Source organism: Vanellus vanellus, assembly GCF_965231255.1.
Source record: "Vanellus vanellus genome assembly, contig: HAP1_SCAFFOLD_68, whole genome shotgun sequence".
NCBI lineage: Eukaryota > Metazoa > Chordata > Aves > Charadriiformes > Charadriidae > Vanellus > Vanellus vanellus.
In genome coordinates, this window is record NW_028128833.1 from 806,251 (window position 1) to 834,129 (window position 27,879).

The following is a 27,879-nucleotide window of genomic DNA, read 5'->3' on the forward strand; positions in this document are numbered from 1 at the left end:
CCCGTTGCCATCTCCAGATATGATCCTGGGCCAGCAAGAGCAGTCCGCGGGGTTTGATGAGCGCATGCGGGTGAAAGTTCGAGAAGTGCTTTTGAAGAAGCATCACCATCAGAACGCGAAGAAAAGAAACAACCTTCTCCCCATCGTCTGCTCATTTGCTGACATGAGCAAGAAGCAGTTAGACGTCCTTCCCCTCGACAAGCCAGGTGAGGGTTCCTGCAGGGTTTGGTACCCGGTGAGGGTTTCTGCCAGGCTTTGGCACCAGGTGAAGGTTTCTGCAGGGCTTTGGCCCCATTAGACTTCTCCCGGCAAAGGAGAAGTGTCCCGATTGCTCCTTGCCTGTCTTTCTCAGTGTCTTTCTTTCTCCTCCCAACCCAAACACTCATTCCTCATCCATCTCCCACCACTGCAGAAGCTAAAAATGGGGTGAACCGTGACACCAATGCAATGGATCTAAGCAAGGTGAGACACTCGTAGCTTTCTTACGCTTTTAGGCCAGATTTGCTCTTGCAAACTTGGCTGCAGAGTGTTCTGCAGAGTGCTGTGGGCTTTGCTTTTGGGGTAATGGCTGAAAATCCCTTGTCGTGCCCAGGCGGAGCTGCGCTTCATGAAGAAAATTCCCACCGGGGCTGAAGCGTGCAACGTGCTCGTAGGAGAGCTGGATTTCCTTCGCCAGCCCATCGTGGCATTTGTCCGCCTGACCCCAGCTGTCCTCCTCTCGGGCATGACGGAAGTTCCCATCCCAACGAGGTCTGAATGAGAAGCGCAAAGTTTTTATTTAAAAAAAACCCACCACAACAAAACACCAAATTCATGCATCAGTTGGGCGTCCCAGGGGAACACGGCCAGTGGGAGCAAGCAGGTTTCTCCCACCCACATCTCCGTGCTTTCATTTCTCCCTTCCCTGCTGGAGCTTTTAAACCCATTGGCCAATTTTAATGAAAGTTTGCCCAAAACTCAAATTTGCGTTTGGTTTTGATGCGTTTCAAATTCATCACCGGAGTCGGTGAGCCTACACGTCCCCCCTGGAGCCACGCTCTGGGGTGGGAGCTCCCAGGGATTTCCTTGGGTGCCCTTTGAGTGAGGCCATGTTCTTCTCTCTCATTTTGGTTTTCTTGCCTAGGTTCCTGTTTGTTTTGCTTGGACCAGGAGGAAAAGCCCATCAGTACCACGAGATCGGCAGGTCCATGGCTACTATCATGACGGATGAGGTGTGACGAGATAAGAGATATCGCCGGGTCATTTTTTTGGGGCTTTCTTCACCTCTTCCTGTCTCTGTAGTAGTGAGGAAGAGGGTTTGTTGTCCCTGTTAGCTGCCTGCAGGAGGCTAAAATCCCACCTGGGCTGCAGCCCGCGCCTCATCCTTCTCCCCAGGGTCCCCAGCATGCTGTCCCCAGTGGTGGCATTGCCAGGGCCAGTGAAACTTCTCCTCTTGAAGCAGAAGGCTGTGGTGTGCCATGGGGGACGGGAGCCTGGTGGAGATGGTTACAAATACTGTGATGCACAGATTTTTCCTTTGGGGGAATATTTCCTGCCACTTCCAACAGGCGATTTGGGGGAAATGACCTTGCATTTAGCCAAGAGCTTATTGCACAGGTTAGGACATCCGAGATGGGTCATGCTCTCACCGGGTTGTCTCCTACGGCAGGTTTTCCACGACGTTGCCTATAAAGCCAAGAACCGGGCTGACCTGGTGGCTGGCATCGATGAGTTTCTGGATCAGGTCATGGTTTTGCCACCAGGAGAGTGGGATCCCTCCATCCGAATTGAGCCCCCGAAAAACGTCCCTTCGCAGGTGGGTGCTGCGGCAGAAGGAGGCACAATGGGGACGGGCAGGAGGGCAGCACGGCTGGGGGTGCTGCTCAGGGGCCCAAATTCACAGGTCACGTACCCAGCCCAAAAAGCAAAACAAGCCAGTGGCTGCAAAGACATATCTTTATCTTATTTCCATTTTAACAGGAAAAAAGGAAGGTGCCAGAAGGTCTTGATGACAGCGCTTCTCACAGCAAGCCGGAGAAACACAGCGGTCCTGAACTGGAGCGGACAGGAAGGTGTGAACTGAAATAGTTTGGTGGGGTGTTTTTCTGTTTGCCCCTAAAATCTGAGTGCGCACCTCCCTTCTAGCAGAGTTTTGGGGTTAACTGGGTCAGTGAAGGGGCTCCAGGTTCCCAGCTTGGTCCCCTGGGCTGGGTGGGTGGGAGATTTGGGCAGCTGGGCTCAGCTGCAGTGTGGTTGCACAGAGGTTTTCTTGCTTTGGGGTGGAAGCAGATGTGTAAGTACCTCCAGGTAGAGCTCTGCTGCTTCTCAAAGTGAGGGACTGTTGCAATAAGAGGGGGTGGGCTCTCAGGTTTGGTCTCCTTTTCTTTTTGTTGGAGGGGTTTTTTGTATGCCTCAGTTTCTACTGGGGCTAAAATGGGAGAAGGAGACTTCTTTTTAGCAACGGAAGTTACTCTGTGCTTGTGATTGTCCTTCCTCAGCCAAGAAAATTTAACGCTGTCTTCCACGAAAATGTTGTTTTTTTTTTTTTTCCTTCCTCCAGGCTCTTTGGCGGTTTGATCCGGGATGTGAAGCGAAAAGCCCCCTGGTTCTGGAGTGACTTTCGGGATGGTCTGAGCCTGCAGTGTCTGGCGTCCTTCCTCTTCCTCTACTGTGCCTGCATGTCCCCCATCATCACCTTCGGGGGACTGCTGGGGGAGGCGACCAACGGCCACATAGTGAGCACCTCTCTCTGTTGGGTGGCACGGGGGAGGACAAAACTCATGCAAAAGTCCTTGCTGCAGTGAATTTGCACTTGTTTTTTTCCCCCTAATGATTTAATTACTCACTGCTGCCTCTCTTCCCCGGACAGAGTGCCATGGAGTCGCTGCTGGGCGCATCCATGACCGGCGTGGTGTATTCCCTCTTTGCTGGCCAACCTCTCACCATCCTCGGCAGCACCGGCCCCGTCCTCATGTTCGAGAAGATCCTCTACAAATTCTGCAAGTAAGGCTGGCTGCTGCGGCCAGGTGCTGCGAGCGCCTTTGGAAGAAGGCAGGGATGGAGAAAGGATGTTTTTCTTAGTGGTAGTTGGTAGATTTAAGTTGTCTTCTGTGTCACAGACATCACGCGCTGCTGCTTTAGTATGTGACGGTGCAGGAGCCCTCAGTCTCTGAAGGATGGATGGGTGGTTCGGGTTTTTTAGGGTTAAAGTGAAAGAGCAGGAGGAGGAGAAACCACAAGGATGTGGATGCCCGAGCTGGGCTGCACAGGGAAGATGAGACAAATGACTCTGGTTTGGGAATGAGGGAAGATTTGCTTTCCTCTCAGTACAAACTCGGGCACTTTTTTGCATGATTTTTGCTGGAAGTGGAAATATATTTTACCCACATATCCAAAGAGTTTTCTGGTCCAATGTTTTGATGATTTTTGAGAAAGCAGGAGCTTTTCAGGCGAAATGGATATTTTCCATGACAGTCTTTTTGTTGTGGCAACTGTGATGGGAGATTAACCCCCTTATTGCAATTAAATTTATTATGAAGCCCCAACTTGCTGGCAGCAGGTAACTGGGTGCAAACCCAGCCGGTTTCGCTGTTAGGGCATCGGGGTGATGTGGGAGAACACCACCTTCCACAACAGGGACCTGACCTCAATTAGCCTCCGAGGCATTAACACAAGGTCATTGTTAAATAAGGATTAATTAGCCTCTCCTCCTGCGGGCCCACACCCTGTGCCGCAGCCCCGAGGCTGTCTGTCGTAGGACTGGAAACTGCATTCACCATCCGCAGCCTTGACACGCTCCTGAATTGCTGCCGACTTTCCCCGAAGGAAGGCACGGCTCGGAGTCTCTTGCTGCCCTCTCCACCCTGCGTTTTCTTTTGCTTTCCCAGGGACTACGCGCTCTCTTATCTCTCTCTCCGGGCATGCATTGGTCTGTGGACCGCCTTCTTCTGCATAGTGCTGGTGGCCACTGATGCTAGCTCTTTGGTGTGCTACATCACCCGCTTCACCGAAGAAGCCTTCGCCTCCCTCATCTGCATCATCTTCATCTATGAGGCTCTGGAGAAGCTGAGTCACCTGCGAGAGACCTACCCTGTGCACACGCACAGCAAGCTGGACTTCCTCACCATCTCCTAGTGGGTTTCTTCCTCCTAAAGTGCCGCTGCCCCTTGGCAGGAGCTCAGGGCTGCACCTCCATCGCCTTCCCCTCACCCCTGTCTTGGCTTCTCTCCTCCCAGCTGTAAGTGTGAGGCACCGACCCATCCCAGCAACGAAACCCTGCAGTTCTGGGAGAGCAACAAGATCAATGTGTCTGGCATCACCTGGGAGAACCTCACGGTGACTGTAAGTGCCCCGAGTCACTGCTTCCTCGTGCTGCGGCCGCGGGGTCCAGGGGCACTGGCCTGGTGCAAAGCTCAGAGCCCTTCAGGTGATGGTGGGCTTCAACTTGTGCCAGTGCTGCTCTGAAAAGTCATTACTTCAGTGTGTTTAACCTCCTTGGGCCTGGGAAGGAGAGTCCACCTCATCCCCGACATGGTGGGCAATAACTGTTATCCTCAGGACAGCGGTTCTGTCTGGGAGCAAGGTTCAGTGGGTGCTTTGGTTATTGGAGAAGTTGGAGGACTTAAGTTCATGCTTGAAGGCTGTAATTAGCTTCCTTCATTGGTTCCTAGTAACTCCAGGCCTTGCTTTCTTACTCAGCGCTGTCTGAAGGTACGTGCATAAACTTGCATGTCTGAGCAGCCCCTTGGGCCATTGTTGCTGGAAGCAGAGCTCAGGCACAGGGTGGGATGCTCTTATGGACATCTTCACCCCCCTTGGCCGTGTCCTGTGAGCCCGCCCCTGGGAAGGGACAATTTGTCTCTTCTCCTTTCCTGTCACTGTTGTCTTAGCCCTCCTTCCCCGTTCCCTCTTTCACTCTCCCCAAGAGTTCCCAGTGTTTCCTTCCCCTCTGGTGTCTTCTTCAGCCACGGTTACCTGCTGTTCAAGCAGAGAATGTGCCATAGGTCTGTGGTACAGTGTCCCATCACATCTCCTCTCTCCGCTGTCTGTGTAGTTCCATGTGTCACTTATTCAGCTGCTGTTGATCGTTAAATATAAATCTCCGCTAGCTGCAGCAGTCCCGAGGTCACAGATCTTGGAGCAAGATCCTCCAAACTCCCTAGTTATCCGAGGTTTCCTTGACGCATGTGCACTACCTTTGTGTCCTGATGCTCTGTTTCCCCAGGAATGTCGGTATTTGCATGGAGAGTTTCGTGGACCTGCCTGTGGACACGATGGCCCCTACACGCCCGATGTCCTCTTCTGGTGCTGCATCCTCTTCTTCTCCACCTTTGTCCTGTCGGGCTTATTGAAGAAGTTTAAAACCAGCCGCTACTTCCCGACCAGAGTAGGTATAAGACGGTGGCCAGCAGCAGTCTCCACACTCATTTCCCAAAATGGCTTTCCCGGAGCACTAAGCAGTGTTTGCCACCGCTTGGTCAAACTGGGAAATATTGGACCTTGAAGGCCAAACTTGGATGTCTCTCACTCATTTCCAGGAGTGCAAAATGATCGTAGTGTTTCCCACCTGCCTCGTGACCTGCCCCGGAGTGGTTTTTTCCCCAGGCAGTGGGAAATCGGTCTTCCAAAGTTGGTTGTTTGTTGTATTTTCATTTGTGGTTTTTTTCACCTTGTGTGCCCAAGGGGAAAGTTGATTCAAATGAGGAACTGCCATAGAAAAAGACACAAAAGACACTGTTTCTTCCTTTTGAGGAGCAAATGATGCCTCAGTGCCTTATTCCCATTGTAGCTGTGAGTGCAGCTGTAGTGGCAGACGTCTGTTTCGTTATTTTTTAATATTTATTGGCTTTTTTTTTAAGTTTGAATTTAAACCACCCTTTTCCACCTAATTAAACTTTTTTTATTGCCTGACACCAGATCTTGCAGGTACAAACACAGCAACACTATCCAATCGAGGGATTTGGCTGCATCTTCTCAGAGTGGTGGGAATTTGTTAACCAGCCTTAATGCTGTTGATGTCTTTAACTTTTCCATCTCATGGTATGGCCCCGTTTGTGCTGTCCCTTTCAGCTCTGCTTTCTTGCCCCAGGTACGGTCCACAGTAAGTGACTTTGGTGTCTTCCTCACCATCGTCGTCATGGTCCTCATTGACTTCCTGGTTGGGATCCCATCGCCGAAGCTCCACGTCCCCCACATGTTCAAGGTAATGGGGTGTTTTGGTGTGGAGCCGCTTTCGGCCCTTGGGGATGCCACAGGGTGATGCTGGGACAGGACAGGGCTGAGTCTGGGGATGCTGGTGGTGTTACCATCTCCTCTTCCACCTCCGAATGCATCGTTTCCTTCTGGAAAGAAGACGCCAGCCCCAAAACTTGATACCTACAGAAGTATCTATAGGTGCTTGCAACGAGGACACTGGCACTGCTGAACCCCGTAGGAGAGGGTGACACGAAGGCAGGGCCAGGAGATGAGGCGGCACAGCGATGGAGAGGAAAATCAAAGCCAGTGAAGTGGCTGGGCTGGGAGTTGATCCTGATGTGTGGTTTGGCTTTGTTGCAGCCTACCAGAGACGACCGCGGGTGGTTGGTCAACCCCATAGGGCCCAACCCTTGGTGGACAGTGTTGGCCGCGCCCATCCCAGCTCTGCTCTGCACCATCTTGATATTCATGGACCAGCAGATCACGTCTGTCATTGTCAACAGGAAGGAGCACAAGCTGAAGGTAAGGGGCTGCAAGAGCTGACCCCATCCCCACCCCACTCTGGGCTGCAGGTGTGAGGAGAAGCTCCTATGCCAAGTGCTTTGTGAAGGCGTTGGTTTGGGACAAGGTCAGGCTGTGTGGCAGGATGCTCTGCTGGATTAGTGATGTCACAGGGAGCAAACGAGGGCAGTTCAGATGAGCAATCTTTTGGAGGAACAAATTAATTTTCGAGCACTATAGAAGCGTGTTTTTGTTTCAGAATGCCAGCAGGAGCTGGGGGAACGAACTGTTTTGACGCACTGCCAGGGATAACTCAGGGTCACATCTTGCTTACAAGCAGTAGAAATTTCTTTATGAATGAAAATAGTCTGTTTGTTTGTGTGTTTGTTTGAGAAGTAGCTATTGCACAAACCTCCCAAATCCACTTGGTCTGAACTCCTGCCAGATTTTCATGCAAGGTGCTTGCGCAAAGACTGGATCCATCCTTATTTTTGCCAATTCTTCTCTTAAATTTTCAAGAGGGTGACTTGCGCCCAAGTAGGGTTTGAGTCTGAGTCGCGACGTTGTCCTCGCTCTTGTGCTGTGGGATGCTCTGTTCCTTGTTTTGCTGCCCACAGAAAGGATGCGGGTACCACCTGGACCTTTTCATGGTGGCCGTGATGCTCGGGGTGTGCTCCGTGATGGGGCTGCCCTGGTTTGTGGCTGCGACTGTCCTGTCCATCACCCACGTGAATAGCCTCAAAGTGGAGTCTGGCTGCTCAGCTCCAGGAGAACAACCCAAGTTTCTGGGGATACGAGAGCAGAGAGTCACCGGCTTGATGGTCTTTGTGCTCATGGGCTGCTCTGTCTTCTTCACTTCGGTGTTAAAGGTAAGAGGAAAATGCAAAACGCTCAACGAGCGTGAGCTTTTTGGAGGTTATACAAAAACCATCCCCTCCCTCCAGGCCTGAGTAGGTGTGGAGCAGAGGAGGAGGCGATCCCAAACCTTGAGGCTTGGCCCATGGTGGGAACCAGCCTCAGTTACCCTTTCCACCAGTTTGGTGTCCTCGAGGCAAGTGAGGAGGACAACTGCTTTAATTCCCAGGTGTCTCTCAGGCCCACCTGTGTTTATGGGTTACGACGAAGCGGATTCAGACCAGTACACTGCTGTCTTTCAAGCAGGCAGCACCTTATGGGATGCAATTGGCTCCCCCAAATGCCTCCCAACAGCCTTTCCCAGTAGCTAAACACACCAAAATCATCCCCGTGGGCTTCCTTGTGTGCTCCTCCCACAAAGTCACCGCAGCTCTAGGCTAAAAGGAGGCACTTCGCTTTTGCGTGTTGCCACAAAAATGTGTAGAAATGTTCTTCTGCCGTCACAGAACGTGGCGTACAGTTTCATGGGTGAAATGTCCTATTTTCCTCCAACCTTTCAGGAAAACAGGAGTATTCTAATGAAACGTAACTAAATGCTCTGCCTAAAGCAGAGCATACACTCACTCACTCGCACGCACAAAACCTCTACGGGTTGAGAGCTGAAACATCTCTAAGCCTGTGGAAACTGGAAAGCTTTAGGCAATTTTAGGCAGTGCCTCTAGAAGAGAGCAGTAATACTGAAAAAGCAATTAAAAAAATTAATTATTGCATTCTTTTTTTTTTAATTTCCCAGTTTATACCCATGCCTGTGCTTTACGGTGTCTTTCTCTACATGGGTGTGTCGTCGCTCAGAGGGATTCAGGTACGGACTCTTACAGCGTGCAGCTCCCTGCTGTGTCATCTCCAGAGAAGCAGGAAAAAAGCAGTGGTGTGGGAGAAAACCTCCCCAAAAAGCAGGCAGTGAAAGTATTTTGTATAAGGAAAAGATTGGTGGGGGCACAGGAGGTACGTAGGGCGGGAGGACCAGGCAAGTTCAGCGCGCTCTGCGTCACGGTTTGGGACAGGGCAGTGTTTGGTGTGGTGAAAATGGGGGAATTCAGTGCAAAGCGAAGGCGATTTCTACTGCCGGTGGGAATCCTCACTGGGGGATTGAGTGGGCTGAGAAATGCCAAATAACAAACAGAAGAATAGAATATATTAAACATATACTTTTATAGAAGAACAGGGAGGGGGAGGGGGAGACGGTATGAGGAGAAGGACCTGGGGGTGCGGACTGATGAGAAGCTCACCGTGAGCCGGCAATGCGCGATCACAGCCCAGAAGGCCGACCGCATCCTGGGCTGCATCAGCAGTGTGGCCGGCAGGGCGAGGGGGGGATTGTGCCCTCTGCTGTGCTCTGCTCTGGGGAGACCCCCTGCAGTGCTGCCTCCAACTCTGGGGCCACAGCACAGGAGAGCCATGGACCTGGTGGAGCGGGGGCAGAGGAGGCCCTGGAGCTGCTGGGAGGGCTGGAGCCCCTCTGCTGGGAGGACAGTCTGGGAGAGGTGGGGGGTTCAGACCGGAGAAGAGAAGGCTCCGGGGAGTCCTCAGAGCCCCTGCCAGTGCCTAAAGGGGCTCCAGGAGAGTTGGGGAGGGACTCTGGATGAGGGAGGGGAGCAATGGAACGAGGGGGGATGGTTTGACACTGACAGAGGGCAGATTGAGATGAGATATCAGGGAGAAATTTTTCCCTGTGAGGGTGGTGAGGCACCAGCGCAGGTTGCCCTGAGAATCTGTGGCTGCCCCATCCCTGGAGGTGTTCAAGGCCAGGTTGGACGGGGCTTGGAGCAACCTGGGCTGGTGGGAGGTGTCCCTGCCCAAGGCAGGGGGTGGGACTGGATGATCTTCGAGGTCCCTTCCAACCTAAACCCTTCTGTGATTCTATAATAGAAGGACGTGGAATAATTGCAATTTGGTGGGCAGCTCTCATGGACACACTGGTTTATAGATGGAGCAAAGGGAAAACGGGTGCTGCTCCTGGGAGGAACAAAATGGGATCCAGGATTTCTCACTGCACGCGAGATCCTGAAAACTCCTTCCACGTCCCAACAGGGCCGGAAACTTTCTGCAGCCCCAAGGGGTAACTTTTCCGCTTTTATTTTGCAGTTCTTCGACCGCTTGAAGCTCTTTTGGATGCCGGCAAAACACCAGCCGGATTTCATCTACCTGCGGCACGTTCCCTTGCGGAAGGTGCATTTCTTCACCGTGATCCAGCTCATCTGCCTCGTCCTGCTCTGGGCCATCAAGGTGTCCCGTGCTGCCATTATCTTTCCCATGATGGTAAGAGCCGGTGCCGCTCTGCAGCGGGACGTTTGCAGCGTCGGAGTGAGACGTAGCATCATCTCACACCTCAACCCCCTCTTCCTTCTTATTTTGTGAAGGTTTTGGCTCTCGTGTTTGTCCGGAAAGTGATGGACTTCTGCTTCTCAAAGCGAGAGCTCAGCTTTTTGGATGACCTTATGCCAGAAAGCAGGAAGAAGTTGTCCGATGCCAAAAATGAAGCCAAAGAAGAAGAGGTGATGCTTGCTGGGTGCTCGGGGGTGGATGTCTCCCTCGGGCTCTGAGATTGCCTCTTTCCGTCACAGCTTCTTTTGAAATGTTGGGGGAAGATCCGAACTCAATAGAAAGAGATCCTGACAGCCTGGATCCCGCATCATAACCTTGTTTTTAAATTAGCAGTGTGCTTAACACTTGAATAGCGGTATAATTTTTAAAGGTGCCATTTATAATCAACATTATAATTATGATGGAAAGATTTGCTCGTAAGGGTGGTTTTAACCCCCCCCCAAAATGTTTGGAGTGAAAGGTCTTTCCCCGGCTGCGCTAACAGAAGGTCAGAAGGAGAGGGCAGCACGTGGGCTTTGCTGGGTGTTTAGTTTATCTCCACTTCGATCATAGACAGACAACTTTGATTTGTCCCTTTTTATGTCAGGAGTCCCAGGAGATGATGGAAGCTGCTGCTGCAAACTCCGTTCGGCTGCAGCTGGGCAAGACCAGCAGCGCGGATATCCCAAAGCCAAGCAGCGACAGGTAAAGCCCCACCAAGCAGCAGGACCCCCGGCAAGATCAGCCTGAAGGGGGTTGGCAGAATTTTCTCCACGTTTATCTTTGCTGAGCATCCCAGCGCCATGCACTCAGCTTGGTGGGAAGAGCAAATTTATGGGCAGGGCGGGCGGCAGAGTGCTGGCACAGGCTGCCCAGAGAGGTGGGGGAGTCTCCCACTCAGGAGCCATTCCAAACCCGCCTGGAGGTGTCCTGTGCCACTGCTGTAGGTGCCCTTGCTCTGGCGGGGGTGGGACTGGGTGAGCTCCAGAGGGCCCTTCCAGCCCTGACCAGTCTGGGATTCTGTGCAGAGCCTTTGCACAGAGCTGTAGCTCTGCGGCTCTCCGGCTCGCCTTCCAAACCTCCTCATCCCGCCCAACCCGCTGTGCTTATGCTCAGCTTTGGTTCTCCTCCCCCCTGTTCCTCTTGCTGGTGCTGATGCGCTGGGTGGCGTCAGTTCCCGCAGTCACGGATTGCTGTCTCAAATATTTATTGCAGGACTGATCCTTCGGAGATTAATATCTCGAATGAGGTGTCGAAAATACCCATGTGGAAGGCTCTCACTATGAGCACGGAAACAGTCTGAATCTGGGGAGGAAAGAGGTAAAGGATCTCGTGGGAACGTGGCCGTGCTACTTTGCGAGCGGTGGCACGTGCCTACGGCTTTTTTTTTTTTTGCCGGCAATGCTGAGCAAGCGGCGAGGGCTGCGGCACACGAACCAGCTCCTCTCTGCCGGCGCGGTCCCATGAGCGGGACAACAGCCCCACTGATGACGCTCTCCCTCCTTTTCTCTCTCCTCCCTCCCCCCAACTCCAGTTTTCATGTTTAGGAATCTTGACTTTGAAGGAGAGGCGTGAGAACGTGACTCGGGGATGTGCCCACGCAGACATGGGCAGAAACCGCTTTTATTTTGTTTTCCAGTTGGAGGATTCCCCTTTAAGCCATGGCGATGGTTTCAGCTGTCCTTGGTGTGCTTCAGGCATTCCCTCTCTCCAGAGCAGCAAACTGAGGTGCACATGACAGTCAGTGGGAGTTCGGTGGTGTTCCGCCTCCGTGTGTTCGTGTGTGGGTTGTTGCCGTTTTGTAGCGGTAGAGGGACTGCTACTGCTTCATCGTTCAGTGCCATTTTTTTAATATCTCACTCCTCCTCTTCTGTTTCTCTTTTTTTTTTTGTTCCCCAAAAATAAACTCTGAATGTTTCTGTTGTATGTGATGCATTCTCCACTTTCTTCTTCATCGCGACCAGGTTCTCGGGTCTGGTTTGGGGTCCTGCCTTCAGTTTGCCCTTCTGTCTCTCCCTGGCAGGAGAGGGATGCCCTCCGTGGCGGGGCAGCGCAGAGCGCCCGAGCGGTTGGGCCGAGGCGAAGGAAAAGCATTTGCTCCCTGCGCTCCAGTTTTACACTGGAGTTTTTTTTGGAATTTTTGTTTGTTTGTTTGTCTGTTTTATGATAATTATTTTTCTTGCTTTGGCTCTGCCGTCAGCCTGGAAGCTGCAAAAGGCAGAAATGGCGCCTTCTCCTCCCCCGGCTGTTAAATTAATATAAGGCAGCACTTCAGATCAAACCCCTCCAATCCGCCGGGTGGTGGCGGGAGCGGCCAGGCGAGACCTGGGGCTCTGTGTCCCTGGGCTGCCCCTCCGCTGTCCCTCCGCTTTCCTTCCTTTTCCCTCCCTGGCTCTCTCTCTGTGGTGTTTTTTCCTCCTCCCCTCTCCTCACAAAGCCGCGTCTCTCTCGCAGGGTGGGATGAGCCCGGAGGCAAGTGGGAAGGTGCCTTTTCCTCCTCCTTTTGAGGAGCCCTTAAAAAGAGGAAAAGAAAAAGGCTCGGAGGAAGGGAAAGGTGCAGCACCGGGTTTCCTTGCTGCTGTTCCTCCGGGATGCCCGTGCGCGTCCCCTCCACGCTGCCCTCCGGGCAGGACCGTGCTCGCTGCTCCGGCTCTGCCTCCCTGGAGGGGAAAGGTCCCGGCGCAGGAGAGTCCCTGTCTCTCCCCCCTTCCCAAAAGAAACTGTAATTTAATCCTTACGCTGGTGACCCGCAGTGGCTGTGGGACTGGGGGCTGTGGTACCAGCCCTATTGCTGCCCTGCCCTTAAAATGGAATTATACACTTCTAATATAGGACAATTTGGGTTTTTTTTTCCATTTTGTTTTCCTCCCTGTAAAAGGAGGGAGTGGAGCTGAGCTTCACTCCCTCCTGGCCGGGACCAGGGCCAGAGCCTGGGATTGTTTTCGGCACGTGCCGGGCATCACTCCAGCAGAGACAGAAAGGAAGAAAATCACCCTGGAGGGAAAACGCGGCCGGTTTTGGGGCAGAGCGGGCTGAGTCCGGCTCTGCATCTCCCCCCTCCCCAGGGGCCACAAAACCTTGGCGGCTGCCTCCAAAAGTCCTTACTTAAAAAGCAAAGCAGATTTCCCCAGCGCGGCCCTCTTCTGCATTCGAAGCTCGGGGGTTTTTGCTGCTTACAGGGTGAGATTTTTTATTTATTTATATATTTATGTATTTATTTTTAATTAAATGAAAGCTGAGGTCTTGGTTAACAACGTGACTCTGAGCCACCTAAAAGGCGGCTGTAACCCCCCGGGCTGACTGTGGGACACAGTGCTGCGCCTGTCCCCCAATTTGTGCCCCGTAATCCCACAGCCGGCTCTGTATTTCGGGAGGATTTAATATTTCCCTGTGCAGAGGAGAATTTTATGGGGAGGAGTCGGGAGGAAAAATCCCTCTCAAAGCTGCTGCTGGAGTCGCTTTAGGAATCAAAAGAGATATCCCTGCAGTGCCCCGCAATGCTTTAGTTGGCAGCAAAGCCCCTTCCCAGCGAGGCGGGACGGGGGCTGCTGTGCGCTTCGGTGCCTTCAAACAGCTCCTCACATCCCCCGGGGGCCCCTCAAAAGAAGTTTCCTAAAATGATGCGCATAATAGAGATCCTTAAGCGGGGTGGGGGGAATGTAAAAAGGTAATTAAAACGGGTGTTTTTTTTTTAAATTATTTTAATTCCCCCTCCCCCAGTGCGCTACATGTAGAAATACAGTAATTATTTTTGTTGCGCAGATGCTGAAATATATTTATTTTATTGTAAGAGATGATCTAGTTTGGAAACGCTCCGTGTTGTAAATAAAACTGGGGGTGGGGGGTGGGGGAATCCCCCAAGCGAATCTGTGTTATTTATCACTTTGAATCTTTGTGTGGTTTTGTGTTTGGTTTTAGTTTTTTTGTTTCATTGGGTTTTTTAATTTATTTTGGGTTCATTCTGTGGAACACAAATGACACAAATCCCTGTCGCCGTCGCGTGGGTCCCGTCGGTGGAGCGTCACTGTGGACTGAGGGGTTCCCCCCGCCGGAGCCGGGACTGTCGGCCCTTTTTCTCTTATTGCCCATTGAACGTAATGGGAAAAAGAATGGAATAAACCTCTCGTTTGTCTCACTGCGCCGCTGCCGTGTCTTTGGGAGGGCGGGGAGGAGGCGGAGGGGGCTGTGGAGCTTTTTTTGGGAGGGCTGGAGGGGATGGGGGAGTGGGCAGCACTGATTTTTGGGGGAAAGCCCATTTGCCTGGGGCTGGGGGTGAGGAACCAGCTGACTGGGGAAAGGGCTGAAATTAGTGGGTTTGGGGGTTTGAAAAATTTAATGACTTAACTATGTTTTGGTTTTTAAATTTTGTTGTTTTGGTTTTTTTTTTTTTTAATTTGGGTTATTACATTTGGGGGTTTTAAATTTTGTTGTTTTCTTTAATTTGGGTTTTTAAATTTTTTTTTTAAATTTTGTTTGTTTCTCTGTGCAAGTAATTGCAATGAGCTCTGTGTTGCAGGAGGGAGGGGACAGCAGTGTCACACGTGTCCCCTCTGCCAGACCGTGGGGTGCTCAGGGAGCTCAGAAAGGGGACTGGGGGGAGGGAGGGTCCAGCGCACAACAGAAATTGAGCATTTCTTCCTCCCTACATTCTTGGGGGTATATTTTTGCCCATCTGCAATACAGTTAATCAGCATTACATTAAATCCAAAGAGATTCTAGTTATCTTTCATATAGTATTTTTTTTTATTAATTTCTTTCAAAATCCCCTCTGGCACAGGTCTGTGGGGTCAGGCAGGCGCATCCCCAGTGCCCTTTTACCTAAAACTTGAGGAATTGAGTGAAAAAAGAGGGCACCTGAGCCAAGCCAGGGGTCAGAGCCTGGAAATCCCGGGGGACCAGCGGCGTGCGGGATCCCCATGCGATGCTCGGAGGTGTTGGAGACGTCAGAAACCTGCTGCCGGATTTAGGGAAGGTTTTATTACGATTTAGGGAAAGCTGCAGGATCCGCGGTGCTGTGGGAGCAGTTACAGAGAAAACTGAGCCAGAGAAATCGAGGTTTGAAGGGGCGGTCGAGCCGCGGGGGCACTTACCTTCTGCGAAGACAGCCGTTCCCCTAAAAGCAAGATCCTCTTTTCCTCCTTCGAGCTGGTTGTGGCTGAACTCTTCTCCTCACCGGTGCCTTTAAGCTGGTTAGCAGGATGCTAAAAGCTGACGGGTAGGTCACCGCTACTCCTGGTTTTAGTCGGATGGGTCGTTATGAATCATTACAGCATTTTTTAAGTGGGGCTGTTGCAAAAAATACAGTTGTTGCAGTATTTCCCACCTTACGCCTTCAGCGAGGGGCTGGTTTGGTGGTTGGGGGGGGTGGGGGGTGGGGGGGGGTAGGGGGTGGGTGGTGGTGGTGGTTCTCTTTTCTATTTTTTTCCACTCTTTGGACCAAAAGGAGTGACCTGTGGGTTTCCTCCTTTCAGGTGAGATGGCCCCGTGGTGCCACAGCCCATCTCGCAGGGAGGAATGATTTCTCTGCCCATGGGGCCGCCCTTTCCAACACCTTTGGTTTGAGTTGAAAAAGTTAAGATACAAAAAAGAGGAAAAATGTAAAAGCCTTTGGGTACCCAAGCACCGGCTGCTGCTTTCCGCTGAGTGAAACTCGGGTGGGAGCTCATCAGCTGGACAGACACCATCATAGACTCACGGAACGGTTTGGGCTGGAAGGGACCTTGAAGGTCATCGAGTTCCACCCCCCCGCCATGGGCAGGGACACCTCCCACTAGACCCAAGCCTGGTTTCATCCCCCAAGGTCAGATCTGAAACTGGGGCCGTTCCCCACCAAGTGTCAAGGACCGGCGCAGGAAGTGCAATTCCGGGGGCTCTGGTGGATTAAAGGAGCTGCTTCGGACCCTCAAGATACCCTAAAAAAAACAGAACAGGGGCAGAATCCACCCAGTGTGAAGGAGTTACAGCAAGTTCTAGGAACTTTAAGCTGTTGGCGTAAACACTCCCCTGGCTTTTCCATCATTGCTCGCCCCTTGATAATTTGCTCAGGAAGGGAAAATCCTGGGAATGGACTGACCAACATACCAATGCCTTGGAATTGCTAATAAAAGAGCTGAGGTTATTCCAACAACTTGGTCCTATACATCCAACTGACCCTGTCCATGTAGAATGGGGGTTCAGTGAACGTGGTTCTCACTGCACTTTGGCAGAAGGGACCCACACACCTCCACTCCCCACACCGCCAACCCTCCCCCTCCCCCAACGCTCCAAAAAGCAGCATTCCTTAGTGCAGACTCCTTAAGCTGACTCCACAGCTACAGCTCCCCGTGGGCTCTGGGGGAGACAAGGGGGCCCCGGGGGTCTCCGTGGGCTTTAAGGGGGTCCCAGGGCTGCCCACGGGCAGAGAGAGGGGTAGGAGAAGAAAAAAGGAGAAGAGAAGAGAAGAGAAGAGAAGAGAAGAGAAGAGAAGAGAAGAGAAGAGAAGAGAAGAGAAGAGAAGAGAAGAGAAGAGAAGAGAAGAGAAGAGAAGAGGTGGGTCGAGGGGGGAGGGGAGAATGGTGGGGGGAAGGGTTGGGGGTGTGGGAGTGAGCGTGTGAGGGGGGAGTGAGGGGAATGGGTGTTTGTGAGGGGGGAATGGGTTTTCGTGAGCGGGAGAGGCGAAGGAGAGGAGGTTTGCAGGGCTGTGAGGTGCCTGTGAGAGAGGAGGCCCCGGAGGGAGCTGAGTGGAAAGGGCTGTGTGTGGAAAGAAAAGCTTTAAGGACAGGCTGGGCTGGGGAAAGGTGGTGGGCCCCGAGGGAGGGCTTGGGGAGCGGGGCTAGAAGCGTGGGTTTGGGGCAAAACTCTGGGAAAGAAACTGCAGGACAGGGCCAATCTGAGTATACAGTTTTTGCGAAGCTTCAAGCAAAGGGTGACCAAAGGTGCCTCTTGTCCTTTTGTGGGCTGGTTCTGTCTAAGTTATTCATGCGAGTGGATTTTTTCCACGTGGGATGGGAACGTTCGCTTCCCGGGATAGCTGATGCCCCTGGATAACCACTGCCCGCGAAGCACTGCGAAACCCCGTGTTCAAAAATGAGAACAAAGGACGGGTTTTGCCTCTCAGAAGGATCTCTAAGCACCGTCTCCACGTAATTTTCAGTACCTTTCTGGTTGTTTTCTTTCCCCCCACCCCCGTGATGTCCGTCGGGGGGGCTGGCGGAGCTCTGCAGGCGGATGTGGGGCTCATTTTGGTGAGGGCTGAGCTGATTTCAGGGAGTCCCGGCTCATTTTGCGGAGGATTGGGCTGGTTTAGGGGGGTCCCGGCGCATTTTGGGGGAGGGCTGGGCTGGTTTCGGCCTCGCAGTGCCCGGGGCGGAAAGAAGCGGTGGTGCGGGGCTGAGGGGGCCTCGTCCTCCTCGGCGCGGCCCCGCCCCTCTCGTCCGCCGTTGCCGCGGCGACGTTGGGGGGCGTGGCCCGGATCTGCCCCTCAGCGCATGCGCGGTTGGGCGGACGCGAAGGAGAACGTTTCCGTTGTGCGGCGGTGGTCGGGAGCTGCGGCGTTCGGTACCGGGAGAGATGGGGGGACCGGGGACGAGGGGGGCGGGAGCGGGGTGGGGGTGGGGGTGGGGGTGGGGGTAGGGGTAGGGGTAGGGGTGGCGTGGCGTGGCGTGGCGTGGCGTGGCGTGGCGTGGCGTGGCGTGGCGGCGGCAGCAGCTGCAGGAGCGGTGCGGAGGTCTCCGGGGCCAGTTGGGGGGGTTTGTGGGGTGGCAGGACCGGGTTGGGGGGCTCGGGGGGCGGTCTAGACTTGTTTGGAGGGGGCAGAGCCGAGTGGGGGGTCCCCGGGGAGAACAGGGCCGATTCAGGCTCCCCCGTCCCCCGCTGCCCCCCCTCACCCCCCGCTCGCTCCCCGCAGGTGGCGGCAGCCCCGGCCGCAGCGCAGGGTGCCCGGGGCCGGCCTGGCCGGGCGCTTGGCTCCGCTCTGGGCTCCGCTCTCAGCCCCCCCCGGCAGGTCAGCCCGGCCGTGCCCCCTTCGCCCGCCTCCAGCCCACGGCCGAGCCCCCCCAGGTACCCCCGAGATGGGTCGGGGGGTGTCAGCGCTGGGCCCCCTGAAGCGGGGGTGGGTGGTGGGCACGGGCATTGCTGGGAGCCCGTGGGCAGCCCTGGGACCCCCTTAAAGCCCACGGAGACCCCCGGGGCCGCCTTTTCTCCCCCAGAGCCGACGGGGAGCCGTAGCTGTGGAGTCAGCTTAAGGAGTCTGCCCTAAGGAATGCCGCTTTTTGGAGCGTTGGGGGGGAGGCAGGGTTGTCGGTGTGGGGAGTGGAGATGTGTGGGAGGAGTCCCGTGTCTTTGGGGAGGTTTGGGGGTGTTGAGCAGATTTGGGGGAGTGGGGGAGGGGTCCCCTCCTTTGGAGCTCCCTGGTTCTTTTCTTCCAAACTGTGGGAGGCAGCGGGCGAAGGGGGAAGGCAATAGAGTGGGTTGCTGTATTTCAGTCCTTGGTTGAGAGTCAGCGACTCTGCTCCCTTGCTGCTCAGCAGACTATTAGCTCCGTGGGGCTGTTTCTTCAGGCAGGCTACGACGGAAGAGTTGTTAGCAGTGACATCTCCTGGGAACGTACTGCCTGACGTTGGATAGACCTGGCAGCACGCAGCAGCTCAGAGCCCCACAGCGTATGCTTCCACACTCAGTTCCGTCCCCTACCTGGGAACCCGCTCTTTCTCGGTCCCTGCTGGCAGCTCCTGTGGAGGCTCTTGGCCGAGGATTGGCCCCGGTTTCCCCACTGCCCCACCAGCAGCCATGGGAGAGCGGGGTTGTCCTGAGTGTGTGAGCACCACTGGCTCTGTTGCTGCACTGGGCCAGGGCTCCAGGAAGTGGTAGAGGGAGCTCTGGGAAGAGGAGCTGCTCCTCAACAGGCTGCTGCAGTCCTCCGAGTTGGCCAGCGAGCACAGGCTGCAGGGGCTCTTGCGGTGGCCCTTGAGGGGCCCAGGAGCCCGGGGGGTTCCCTGGACCAGAAGGAGCTGTCCCCACTGATAGGACCTATAGGCGGCAGAGGAGGGCAGGGGGACGTGGGGGCTTGGGGGGGACAGGGGGTAGAGAGAGGCATCACTGCTCAGATGGTATATGGTTGGCAGGGAGCCCAGTGGGTCCTGCGGGGCCCGTTGCTGCCTCCTCGGTTGCCCTGCAGAGGAGGAGAGAGAAGAGACCTGCTGCACCCCGTCTCCTCCGTCGGGGCTCGCGGGCAGCACCCCCTCCTCAGCAGGCGGGCAGGGCTGCCCAGCACAGGCAGGAAGGGCACAGGAACTGGGGGTCTCCCCCACACTCCCTGCTTCTCCTGCGTCGACTTGAGCTCTGATCCTTCATCCACTAGCCGGGAAGCTGCTGAGGGAGGGGAAGGAGTGAGCAGCCAGCAGCCCCCGGCTCAGGGCTGCCGTGGGGTGTGGGCTGTTTGCATGGTGCTCGGTGCCAGGGCCACTCACCGCTCTGCTCCTGCGGGCAGGCTCTCGCGTCCGTCATCCCTTGCTTTGGCTTCTTCCAGTCCCTCTGCAGGACTCCGGGAGCTGGGTGAGTTGGGAGCAGCTCCCAGCCCGCGCCGCATCCCCCACCCCTCCCCACGCTGTGGCACAGTGCGGTGCAGCAGTCGCCTACCTGGAGCCGCTTGGTCGTAGCACAGGAAGAGACCGCGCTGAGCCCCATCAAAAGCATCACGCGCGGAGCCAGGTGAGCTGTGGGGGGGACGTTGGAGTCCCTCCTGGCACCAGCTGCGGTGCAGCCGCGCAACCCTGGGGTGCCCCCCATGGGAAATGTTAAAGAAATAAAATGTTGGTCTCTATCCCTGGTGCTGTGGTTCATCCTCCCATCCCGCGGCTGGGGCTGTGCCCCCCTCAGTGCCCGACCCAGTGGGACAGGCTGGCACTGCTGGCACCCACCAACCTGGGGGGGTGGTGGTGTCGGGGGAGCTGGGTGGGCTGGAAAAAGGGAGGAAGCACCTCTTGAAACCAGCTCGGCCCTCTCCAGCCACAAAACCCTCCCCAGAGGCACCAGAGGGGACCCCCGGATCCTTGAAGGGCTGCCCCAGACTCCCTCTGGCCTGCAAGAGTCCCCCCCAGGACCCCATAAGGGCCACCCAGGACTCCTTACAGACACCCCAGTGGCGTCCCAAATCTGGGTTCTTTACCTGCTGGGCAAGCCAGTAACACACTGTGTGGGAGCAGCCAGCCAAGCCGGTTTCAGAGCACCAGAGGTGAGAGGCAGGGAGCTGCCATCCCACTCAGCTCCATCCCCGCCGTGCCTTGGCTGTGCAGAGAGAACTTGGGGGGAGCTGCAAAACAGCTCAGCCCGGGCTTATCTCAAGATGGCACAGAACAACCAAAACCAAATGGCCCTTAACAATCAAAATGCCCCGAGTCCCATCCCACCACTCTTCCCGTGACGCTGAGCGCCGGACATCACAAATTGGCAACAGAGACTTCGCTATGGCACCACCAGAGGGAAATATCCCAGACAGTGTAATCCACTCGGGGCATAATCCTGCACCCTCACCGAGTCAGGAAATATAAACCGCAGGGTCTGGGGAGACAAATGGGGAATCCTCCAAGGATACAGCTGGCCCCTAGGAGATCCGCCCCCCCCCATCCAGGACGCTGTACAGGGTAACTTCCCCGGGATGGAGTGACCTCACCTGAGAGAGAGAGGGTAAGTGACTAAGAAACATCCGTACGGTATAGGGCATGCGATTGAGTTTGTGACTGGTGCACTCTTTTAAGGTATTAATATCTAGCGCCCTTGTGGTTTGTGTTGTCAATTGTCGGGATCATTTGTAACTTGCAATAGTGGATCCCGCTAATTGCTTCTAAACCGCAATAGTGTAATCGCCATCGCACACACAGAACTTGCAATAGTGATGTATTGGGCCTGTGAGTGAAGTCCAAATCAATTGTTAATTTGAACCTCTCAGTGAAGCCCTTTTTCCCGTTTCGTCACACTCCCCGAGCCACTGGGTAAAGCGACACCTGGCAAAAAAACCCACACCACCCTAAAAAACCTGACACCACATCCCCCGCTCCCCACCCACCCCTTCTCTCCCCATCACAGCCATGGGGCAAACTCCCCACCACAACCCCCCCCCCACTCTCAGCTCCGCTATACCCCCTTCCCCTTCCCTCCCTCCCCCCCCCCCCCCCCCCCCCCCGAGTCACTGGAGAGAAAGCAACAGAGAGCAAGCTCAGGCTCTTGTGAGCTGGAGAGATTTCTCTTTGTTTTTTGATGTTGTTGTCGTTGGGTGGGTTTTGGTTGTTTTTTTCACAGAACATTTTGCAGTGTGGTGTCACAGCCCCCGGGGCCGGCGCTGGCACCGCCACCCCACCGCTGGCTCTCGTCCCTCCTCTGCCGGACGGCTTTCACCCACTTACCTTGCTTGGTTTGGTTGGTTTATTTTTTCCTTTCTACCTTTCTTTTTTTTTATATTTGGGGGTTGTTGGTTTTTTTTCCCTTTTTTTTTTTCTTCCCCCCCCCTTTTTTCCTTTTCCCTTTTTTCTTTTTCCCCCTTTTTATCTTTTTCCCTTTTTTCTTCTTTCCCCTCATTTTTTCTTTTATTTTTCTTTCTTTTTCTCTTTTTAAACATTTCTCAATCTTTCTCCGAAGGAACGGCCCCTGGTTCTCAGCCAGCAGAAGGAGACTATGGAAGAGCTCTGGCACCCGTGGGATTGCTTTCCTTCTCCCGCCTCGCACTCAGTAGAGCATGTTTTCCAATTCATTTTTTTTTTATTAAGAAAATAAACAAAAATAATGTGCCAGTTATCAGTTTTGTAAGGCACACAAAATCTCTAAAAGGGAAACAGAAGCACAGTGTGCTGAGGTATGAAACCCTGAGGTAGTTTTTGTTTGTGGTTGTGTGTGTGTCATCGGGGGTTGAGGGTTGTATGCGTTTTATTTTTGAAATTAAAAAAAAAAATTATTTTGCTAGTGTTTTGTTTTTTTTTTTTTTTCCCAGCCCTGGGCTGACAACCTCTTGGAAATCTGGCTTTCCCGCCCGGCCCCTCTTTCCCCCTTCTCTCCTTGCAACCGGGATCATTCCCCAAAGCGTTTACGGCCGAGCACGGCCTTTCCTTTAACCTCTAGAAAAGCCAGCTTGTGCTAAAAAACAAACATCCCGCTCCCGCCCCCACTCCCTCTGAAATGAAATAAATAAAGAATTAAAATCCTTACAAAACTTAAAAATCGCCGTTAGTTTCGTTATCATTGCATTAATTCTAAAAACTGATGAGCCGCTGCGCTGCGCAACGCAGCCCAACCTCCCCCCCTCAACGCTGGGCGAGCTCCTCTGGCCGTGCCTGGGATGAAAAACCGGTGGCTTTTAAGAAATAAAAAATTTAAAAAAAAAAGAATAATAAAAACTCTCTTTCTCTCTCTCTGCCTATGTTAGTCCAACTAAAGGGATAGTGTCGGGAGGTGATGGAGAGAGCCCTCCCCGTACCCCTCGGTTGCGCATCCTCACAGTGCCATGTGGAATTGGGGGGGGGGGGGGGGAGGTGTGTTTGGGAGGGGTCTTTGGTTTGCTCCCCTGACCTGCTGGGGGGGGGGGGGGGGGGGGGGGCGAAGTCTGGCAGTGGGGTTACACTCATCGGGCAGTGCTGGGCATCATGGCGGGAGCCTCCCTTGCTGTGCTGCGAGGCCGGCGCTCCCGGAGCGTGTTTCTGCTCCTGCTGCTTCCCCTGCTGGAGCATTTCCCTCATCTTGTGCTGTGCAGTCCTGGGGAGGAGAGGGGAAAAGCAAGAGTTGGGGGTCAGGGCACTGTTTCTCCCCCTACCACCCACCCCCAAGCCCCCACCGAGCATCTTGCCACTCCCAACTTGTCACTGCAGACAAGCTGTAAGTAATTTCAAGGGGTTTGTTTTGGTTTGGTTTTTCTGTTTGATTATTTTTTTTTTTTTTTTTTTAAACCTGCGCTTCCTCCATCGCTCCTCAAGAGCACCTGAATTTTTCTGGGGGGCCACCATCCCTCTCAAGTGGACAGGAGACAAGGTTATGGAAGATGCACCCAGGTGCGATGCGCGTAGCTTTGCCCGCACCGAGGAGTCCATTCACACCCTGGGTGCTGCTCTGCACAGCATCCAAAACACCCATTTTTAGCTCAAACAAGCCAATCTTCAATTTCAGCACTCCCACAGCCGGGGGGAGCTACCGAAACACTTTCAGTGCCTCTTGGGGGCACAGGGACCACCTGAAAGAAGAGCGGCAGGACACTCGGGTGGTGCTGGGCTCAGCCACCCCACGCCTTTCCTCAGTGGACGGAAGCAGCCGGGAAATATTGGGTAAAGCCACGGCCAAACTGTACTTGACTGGCAAAGAAATGCCCAATGATTTTAACGATGACCTCCTCGTTCTTGTCCGGGTTTGGTCTCGTGGCACAATGACTTCCACACTGGTTAAGCTTTGCAGTTCATTCACCTGGAGCGAACCACAAGAGGGTTGTGTTGTGGAAGAGCCAAAATCCTCTGCTGCCGGTGTCACCACGGCACCAGGCACCCTGTGTGTCTCCCCCTTCCTTGGGACCAACAAGAACCACCACCAGGACATGGGGGCTGAGACATCGCCGAAACCACTGTGCACTCGGGATTTGTCCCCCTGGGGTGGGCAGGGGTGATGGCTGATGCCCAACTCTGCGTCCCCGGGGCACCACCACCTACCATCTTGCCACCTTTGCCTATAACATGGCCAGTGGCGAAAGAAGGCACCTTGATGTGGGCTTCAAGCTTCACGTCTTTCGCGTTTTCCTCTTCCAGCTTCCCAAAATATTCACCCCTGGGCCTGGGGAGGAGACGGACAGAAGGAAAACCATCAGGCAGCGCCCACTGTGCCTCTCCATCCCCAAAGCTGATGATGTCCCCATGTCCAGCAGCATCAAAACAACTGTACCCAGCAAAGAGCTCCCCTGGCGCTGAGGGAGGCCAAGCCAGGCTGGCAGCACAGTGGTGACCACAGGGATGCCCTCGACTTGTCCCTTACTGTCCCCCCCACCCAGCGCACCTTGAACTGAGCCTCGGGCAGCCCCGTGATGATCATCCGCTCACTGCCCTCGGGACCTTCTGCCGGGGCGATCTGGGGAGGGATGAGGGAGAGGGAGCATGAGCGCAGCCCCCACTTTGGCAAGACCTTCCCTTGGTGGGATGTACCCCCCCAACGCAGGGCAACCCCCCCATGCAGGAGCATCCCCTCCCACCTGAGCTGGGCTAATAACCAGGGTGCTGCAGGCCTGGCCTTCTACTAATGACAGGCTGGAGAGGTGGGCACATGCCAACCTCATGAAGTTCAAGGAGGCCAAGTGCAAGGTCCTGCACATGGGTCGGGGCAATCCCCAGCAAAAATCCAGGCTGGGCGGAGAATGGATGGAGAGCAGCCCTGAGGAGAAGGACCTGGGGGTGCTGATTGATGAGAAGCTCAACATGAGATGGCAAGAGAAGCTGTGGCTGCCCCATTCCTGGAGGTGTTCAAGGCCAGGTTGGTCAGGGTTTGGAGCAACCTGGGCGGGTGGGAGGTGTCCCTGACCAGGGCAGCAGGGTGGACTGGATGGTCTTCAAGGTCTCTGTCAACCGAAACCATTCTATGATAATTTGGGGAGCAACACTGTAACCCGCAGAATCCCATTCCCTGCCCTCGGCAGTGGGGAGGGGAAACTGAGGCACAAAACACAGGACAAGCCCCGCGGCCTCTTCCTCACCTTGATGGAGGCACCCAAAAACCACACCAGCTGCTTGATGTGCTGCCCCTTCTTCCCAATGATGGCCCCCACCGCCTGCGTCCCAATGAACAGGTTCACAAACTCTTGCTCTGGCAGCTGAAGGGGCACAGAAGAGCAAGAGGGTCAGGGGACCGGCCGGACAAGGGACAAGGGAGGTGGCTGTCCCCATGCTACCATCTCATGGTAGTAGCTGCTCACCCTCCCAAGGTGCCCAAGCGAAGATCTCCTGGAAAGGGGTACCAGGCACTTACTGGGTGCTGATGGCAGAAGGCACCGGCCGGTGGGGGCTCCATACACACCCAAGAGGTACATCGAGGAGCCCTATGGTCGGAGAGAAAACGAGGGTCAGCGATGGCCTCAGCGTGAGACCCTTCCCGGCCACTCCCAGTCCCACGCAGACCAGTGTGCCACCACCGTGAGCCCAGCAGGGACACGGGGACAACCCTTCAGGCCCTGAAACACCCCATCACAGAGCGTGGGTGCACCCAAGGGTGCATTGGGGTGAGCTGCAGCCCCAACCCAGCGCGATGGGGCTGGGAGGCGCATGGGGGCTCCCAGTTACCCCACTCCCTCCCCGCTGCCACGTTTCCACCCATGTCCTGCCTTTGTAGGGGAAAACCAGGACACAACTCTCTCCCGCTCTGCGTTCCAGCAAGTGCAGCCATATGCTACCTGCAAACCACCATTGCTCACGTGGAGAAGGAGCAGACCCAGCTCCCCTGCCCAGGCTGGATGCCGCTCTCGCTCCCAGCCCTCCATTTAAACCCACCACGCCGAGGTTTCGTGCTCCTCCTCGCATTGAGCCCATGCTCCCCGTGTCCACCCCCTGCTTCGGGCCACGGGCTGCTCCATGGCTCCTACACCAACGTGTCCCCTCCTGCCCAGACACTCCTCGACGCCGGGCAGGACACTGCACCTCCTCACTTCCCTCCCTTCACCGGGAGCCTCATTCCTTCTCCTCCATCCTTCCCAGGACTCTACAGCTCCACAGATGAAGCTACAGCCACCGACACCACGTCCTGCTCAGAACATTCGCTCCTCTTACACTTAAAAACCCCTCTGGAAAAGCCTCTCCGCCACGGGGCTGCAGCAACACCCGCACATGTCCACCCCCCGTTAACGACGGGCGAGCACCGCATTGAAAAGCCCCCTTAGGAGCAAGGGCAGGGCGAGGCAGCGCCCCAAGAGCCAGCCAACCCCCCGCACACAGCTCAGCGCTCACCACACGCTCGCCGGCCCCCGCAGCAGCGGCTCGAGCGGGGCTGCCCGCGGCCGGCGGTCGGGCGCCGCTCCGTCACAGCCGCTCACCATGGTGGAACGCCGAACGCAGTCCGCGTCCTTCCAGTCGCGCCGCAGCCATGGCGCAGCCGGATGCGGCCACCGGAGCTCCGCGCCAGAGGGGCGCAAAGCGCCGTGCGAGCGCGGAGGAAAGGGCTCGGTAAGCCCGGGACTGGCATTCCCTCACCCACCGAGGGCAGAGGAGGCAGGAGGGGGCGCGCGAGAGCCCGCGCCGCCGGCCGCTGTCGCTCGCCTCAGGCCTGCGGGACGCCGAAAGGCTTCTCCGCTATCGGGGGGGTCCCTCCGTTCTCTGGGAGGCTTCTGGGGGGCCCCTCCGTCTCTGGAGGGCTTCTGGGGGGCCCCTCCGTCTCTGGAGGGCTTCTGGGGGGCCCCTCCGGCCTCTGTGGGGGCCTCTCCCCGAGGGCAGACAGGCCTCTTCCCCGCCTCCGGGCACCCCCCGCCTCCCAGCTGCCAGCCGGGGCCCGGCTCGGGGCTTCCGGAGAAGGGCCAGTGCCTCCCCAAGACAGAGGAGGGCGAGGCGGGACGGCGCCGGCCCGGCCCCACCGCAGGGCAGGGGCAGAAGCGGGCCGGGCGGCCCTTAACGGCCCCCTCAGGCAGAGCACAGACGCGGCGCGCCTGCGCGCACCCACCGCCCCGCCCCTCTCTCCCCCCTCAGCCTCCCTTGTACCGACGGCTGTGGGGGGCCCTCGTCGCCCTCCTCGCCGCCCCCGGCCCCGCCGCCGCGCAAGAGGCCGCCCCCCAGGTCAGCGAGCCGCCCCGTCGCCTCAGGGCCGCCCCCGGGCATTGCCCCGGCGCCCACTCCCCCCTCCGCCTGGGGCCTGCGGGACCCCCGGGGCTCCTTGGCGGGAGCCCGCCCGGCGCCTCGGCCGGGAGCGGCGTTAGTCGCTCTGTGGGCTCGGGTGCAGGGCGGGGTCTTGCTCTGGGGCTCCCCTGGCTCTGGCCTCGGCCCCTCTGCCCGCCCAGAGCCCCCCCTCCGGGGCGGTGGGGCTCGTGGTGGGCCCCGGCAGCCCCGTGCCCCCCCCGCCCTCTCCCAGCCCGGCAGCCCCGTCCTTCCGGCCCTGTGCGGCGGCTGTGGCTCCTGCCGCTCTGGGCTCGCCCCGGGCCGCAGTCAGAGTCGTTCCCCTGTGATGCCGAGATGACTGTGGCTTCCAGATGTTCCCCCCAAATCCGTGGGCAAAGCCACCCCCTCGTTGGCTTTCCGTCTGCACAGCGGGGGCTTGAAAAGGGAAAAAGAGGGGGTGGAGACTTGGAGTGGTGAAGGAGCGGGGAGCAGCTTAGTACAACTTCCCAGGAGAGAATTCCTCTTTTCTCGCCATCAAACTGATTCTAAACCTCCAAGTGGCTGGTAAAGTAAAAAAGGACAAAACAAGGCTCTCCCAGGTGCCGGGTGCTCTGGTAAAGCTGGAGAAAGCGGCATTTCTGTTCACAGGGAGTTGCCGTAAGTGCCGTCAGGTATTGAAACTGCGCTTCTCTCAGGACGTAGCCTTGAGCCTGGAGAGCAGCTCAGAAGGAGTTAGCTCCTGCGAACAATTGAGCAGGAGGATACAAAGATTTTGCCTTCTTTACTTTTGCCTTCTGAAGTATGAAATATGCTGAGTAAGAGTGCATCTTTATGGGAGGGTATTTGCCTCTAATGCCTACCCCCCAATATTTTCTGCCTGACTTTAATAGCATAGGAATAGCCAATACTTTTGACATTGTATGAAAGGTGCCGTTAGGGACTTCTTTGTGCTCCTGATACAGAGAGAAGATAGTCCAGAAGCAATGATATCAGCAGGATTTGGGGGCATAACAGTTTAAAAGAAATTCCTTTGTGTAAGAAAGACCATAGAATTCTTCAAAGAATCCTTGCCGTCTGTCATGACATTTGGGAGGGCAAATAGAGGCAAAAACCCACCTAGGACCATCCTTTGTGCTCCATTCCCAAAGGAAAAAGTGATTGAAGTGGGTGTATGCATGAGTTGCTTTCCCACCTTTTA

General features: G+C 55.4%; 1 protein-coding gene across 1 annotated transcript in view; it reads left to right on the forward strand.

The window, feature by feature from the left end:
• LOC309684027 (electroneutral sodium bicarbonate exchanger 1-like) overlaps positions 1-11,197 on the forward strand; it is a gene marked incomplete at both ends in the record, with an annotated part of 30,024 nt that extends 18,827 nt beyond the window's left edge. Inside the window, 19 exons of the mRNA XM_082499991.1 lie at positions 18-206; positions 353-462; positions 593-750; positions 1,124-1,211; positions 1,649-1,795; positions 1,960-2,051; positions 2,540-2,714; positions 2,849-2,982; positions 3,867-4,112; positions 4,215-4,320; positions 5,204-5,365; positions 6,068-6,181; positions 6,535-6,696; positions 7,293-7,544; positions 8,324-8,392; positions 9,676-9,849; positions 9,951-10,085; positions 10,502-10,599; positions 11,110-11,197. Of these exons, the coding sequence (XP_082356117.1) occupies positions 18-206; positions 353-462; positions 593-750; positions 1,124-1,211; positions 1,649-1,795; positions 1,960-2,051; positions 2,540-2,714; positions 2,849-2,982; positions 3,867-4,112; positions 4,215-4,320; positions 5,204-5,365; positions 6,068-6,181; positions 6,535-6,696; positions 7,293-7,544; positions 8,324-8,392; positions 9,676-9,849; positions 9,951-10,085; positions 10,502-10,599; positions 11,110-11,197 (2,699 nt within the window). The remainder of the gene's footprint in view (positions 1-17; positions 207-352; positions 463-592; positions 751-1,123; positions 1,212-1,648; positions 1,796-1,959; positions 2,052-2,539; positions 2,715-2,848; positions 2,983-3,866; positions 4,113-4,214; positions 4,321-5,203; positions 5,366-6,067; positions 6,182-6,534; positions 6,697-7,292; positions 7,545-8,323; positions 8,393-9,675; positions 9,850-9,950; positions 10,086-10,501; positions 10,600-11,109) is intronic.
• Between the last annotated feature and the right edge of the window lie 16,682 nt (positions 11,198-27,879).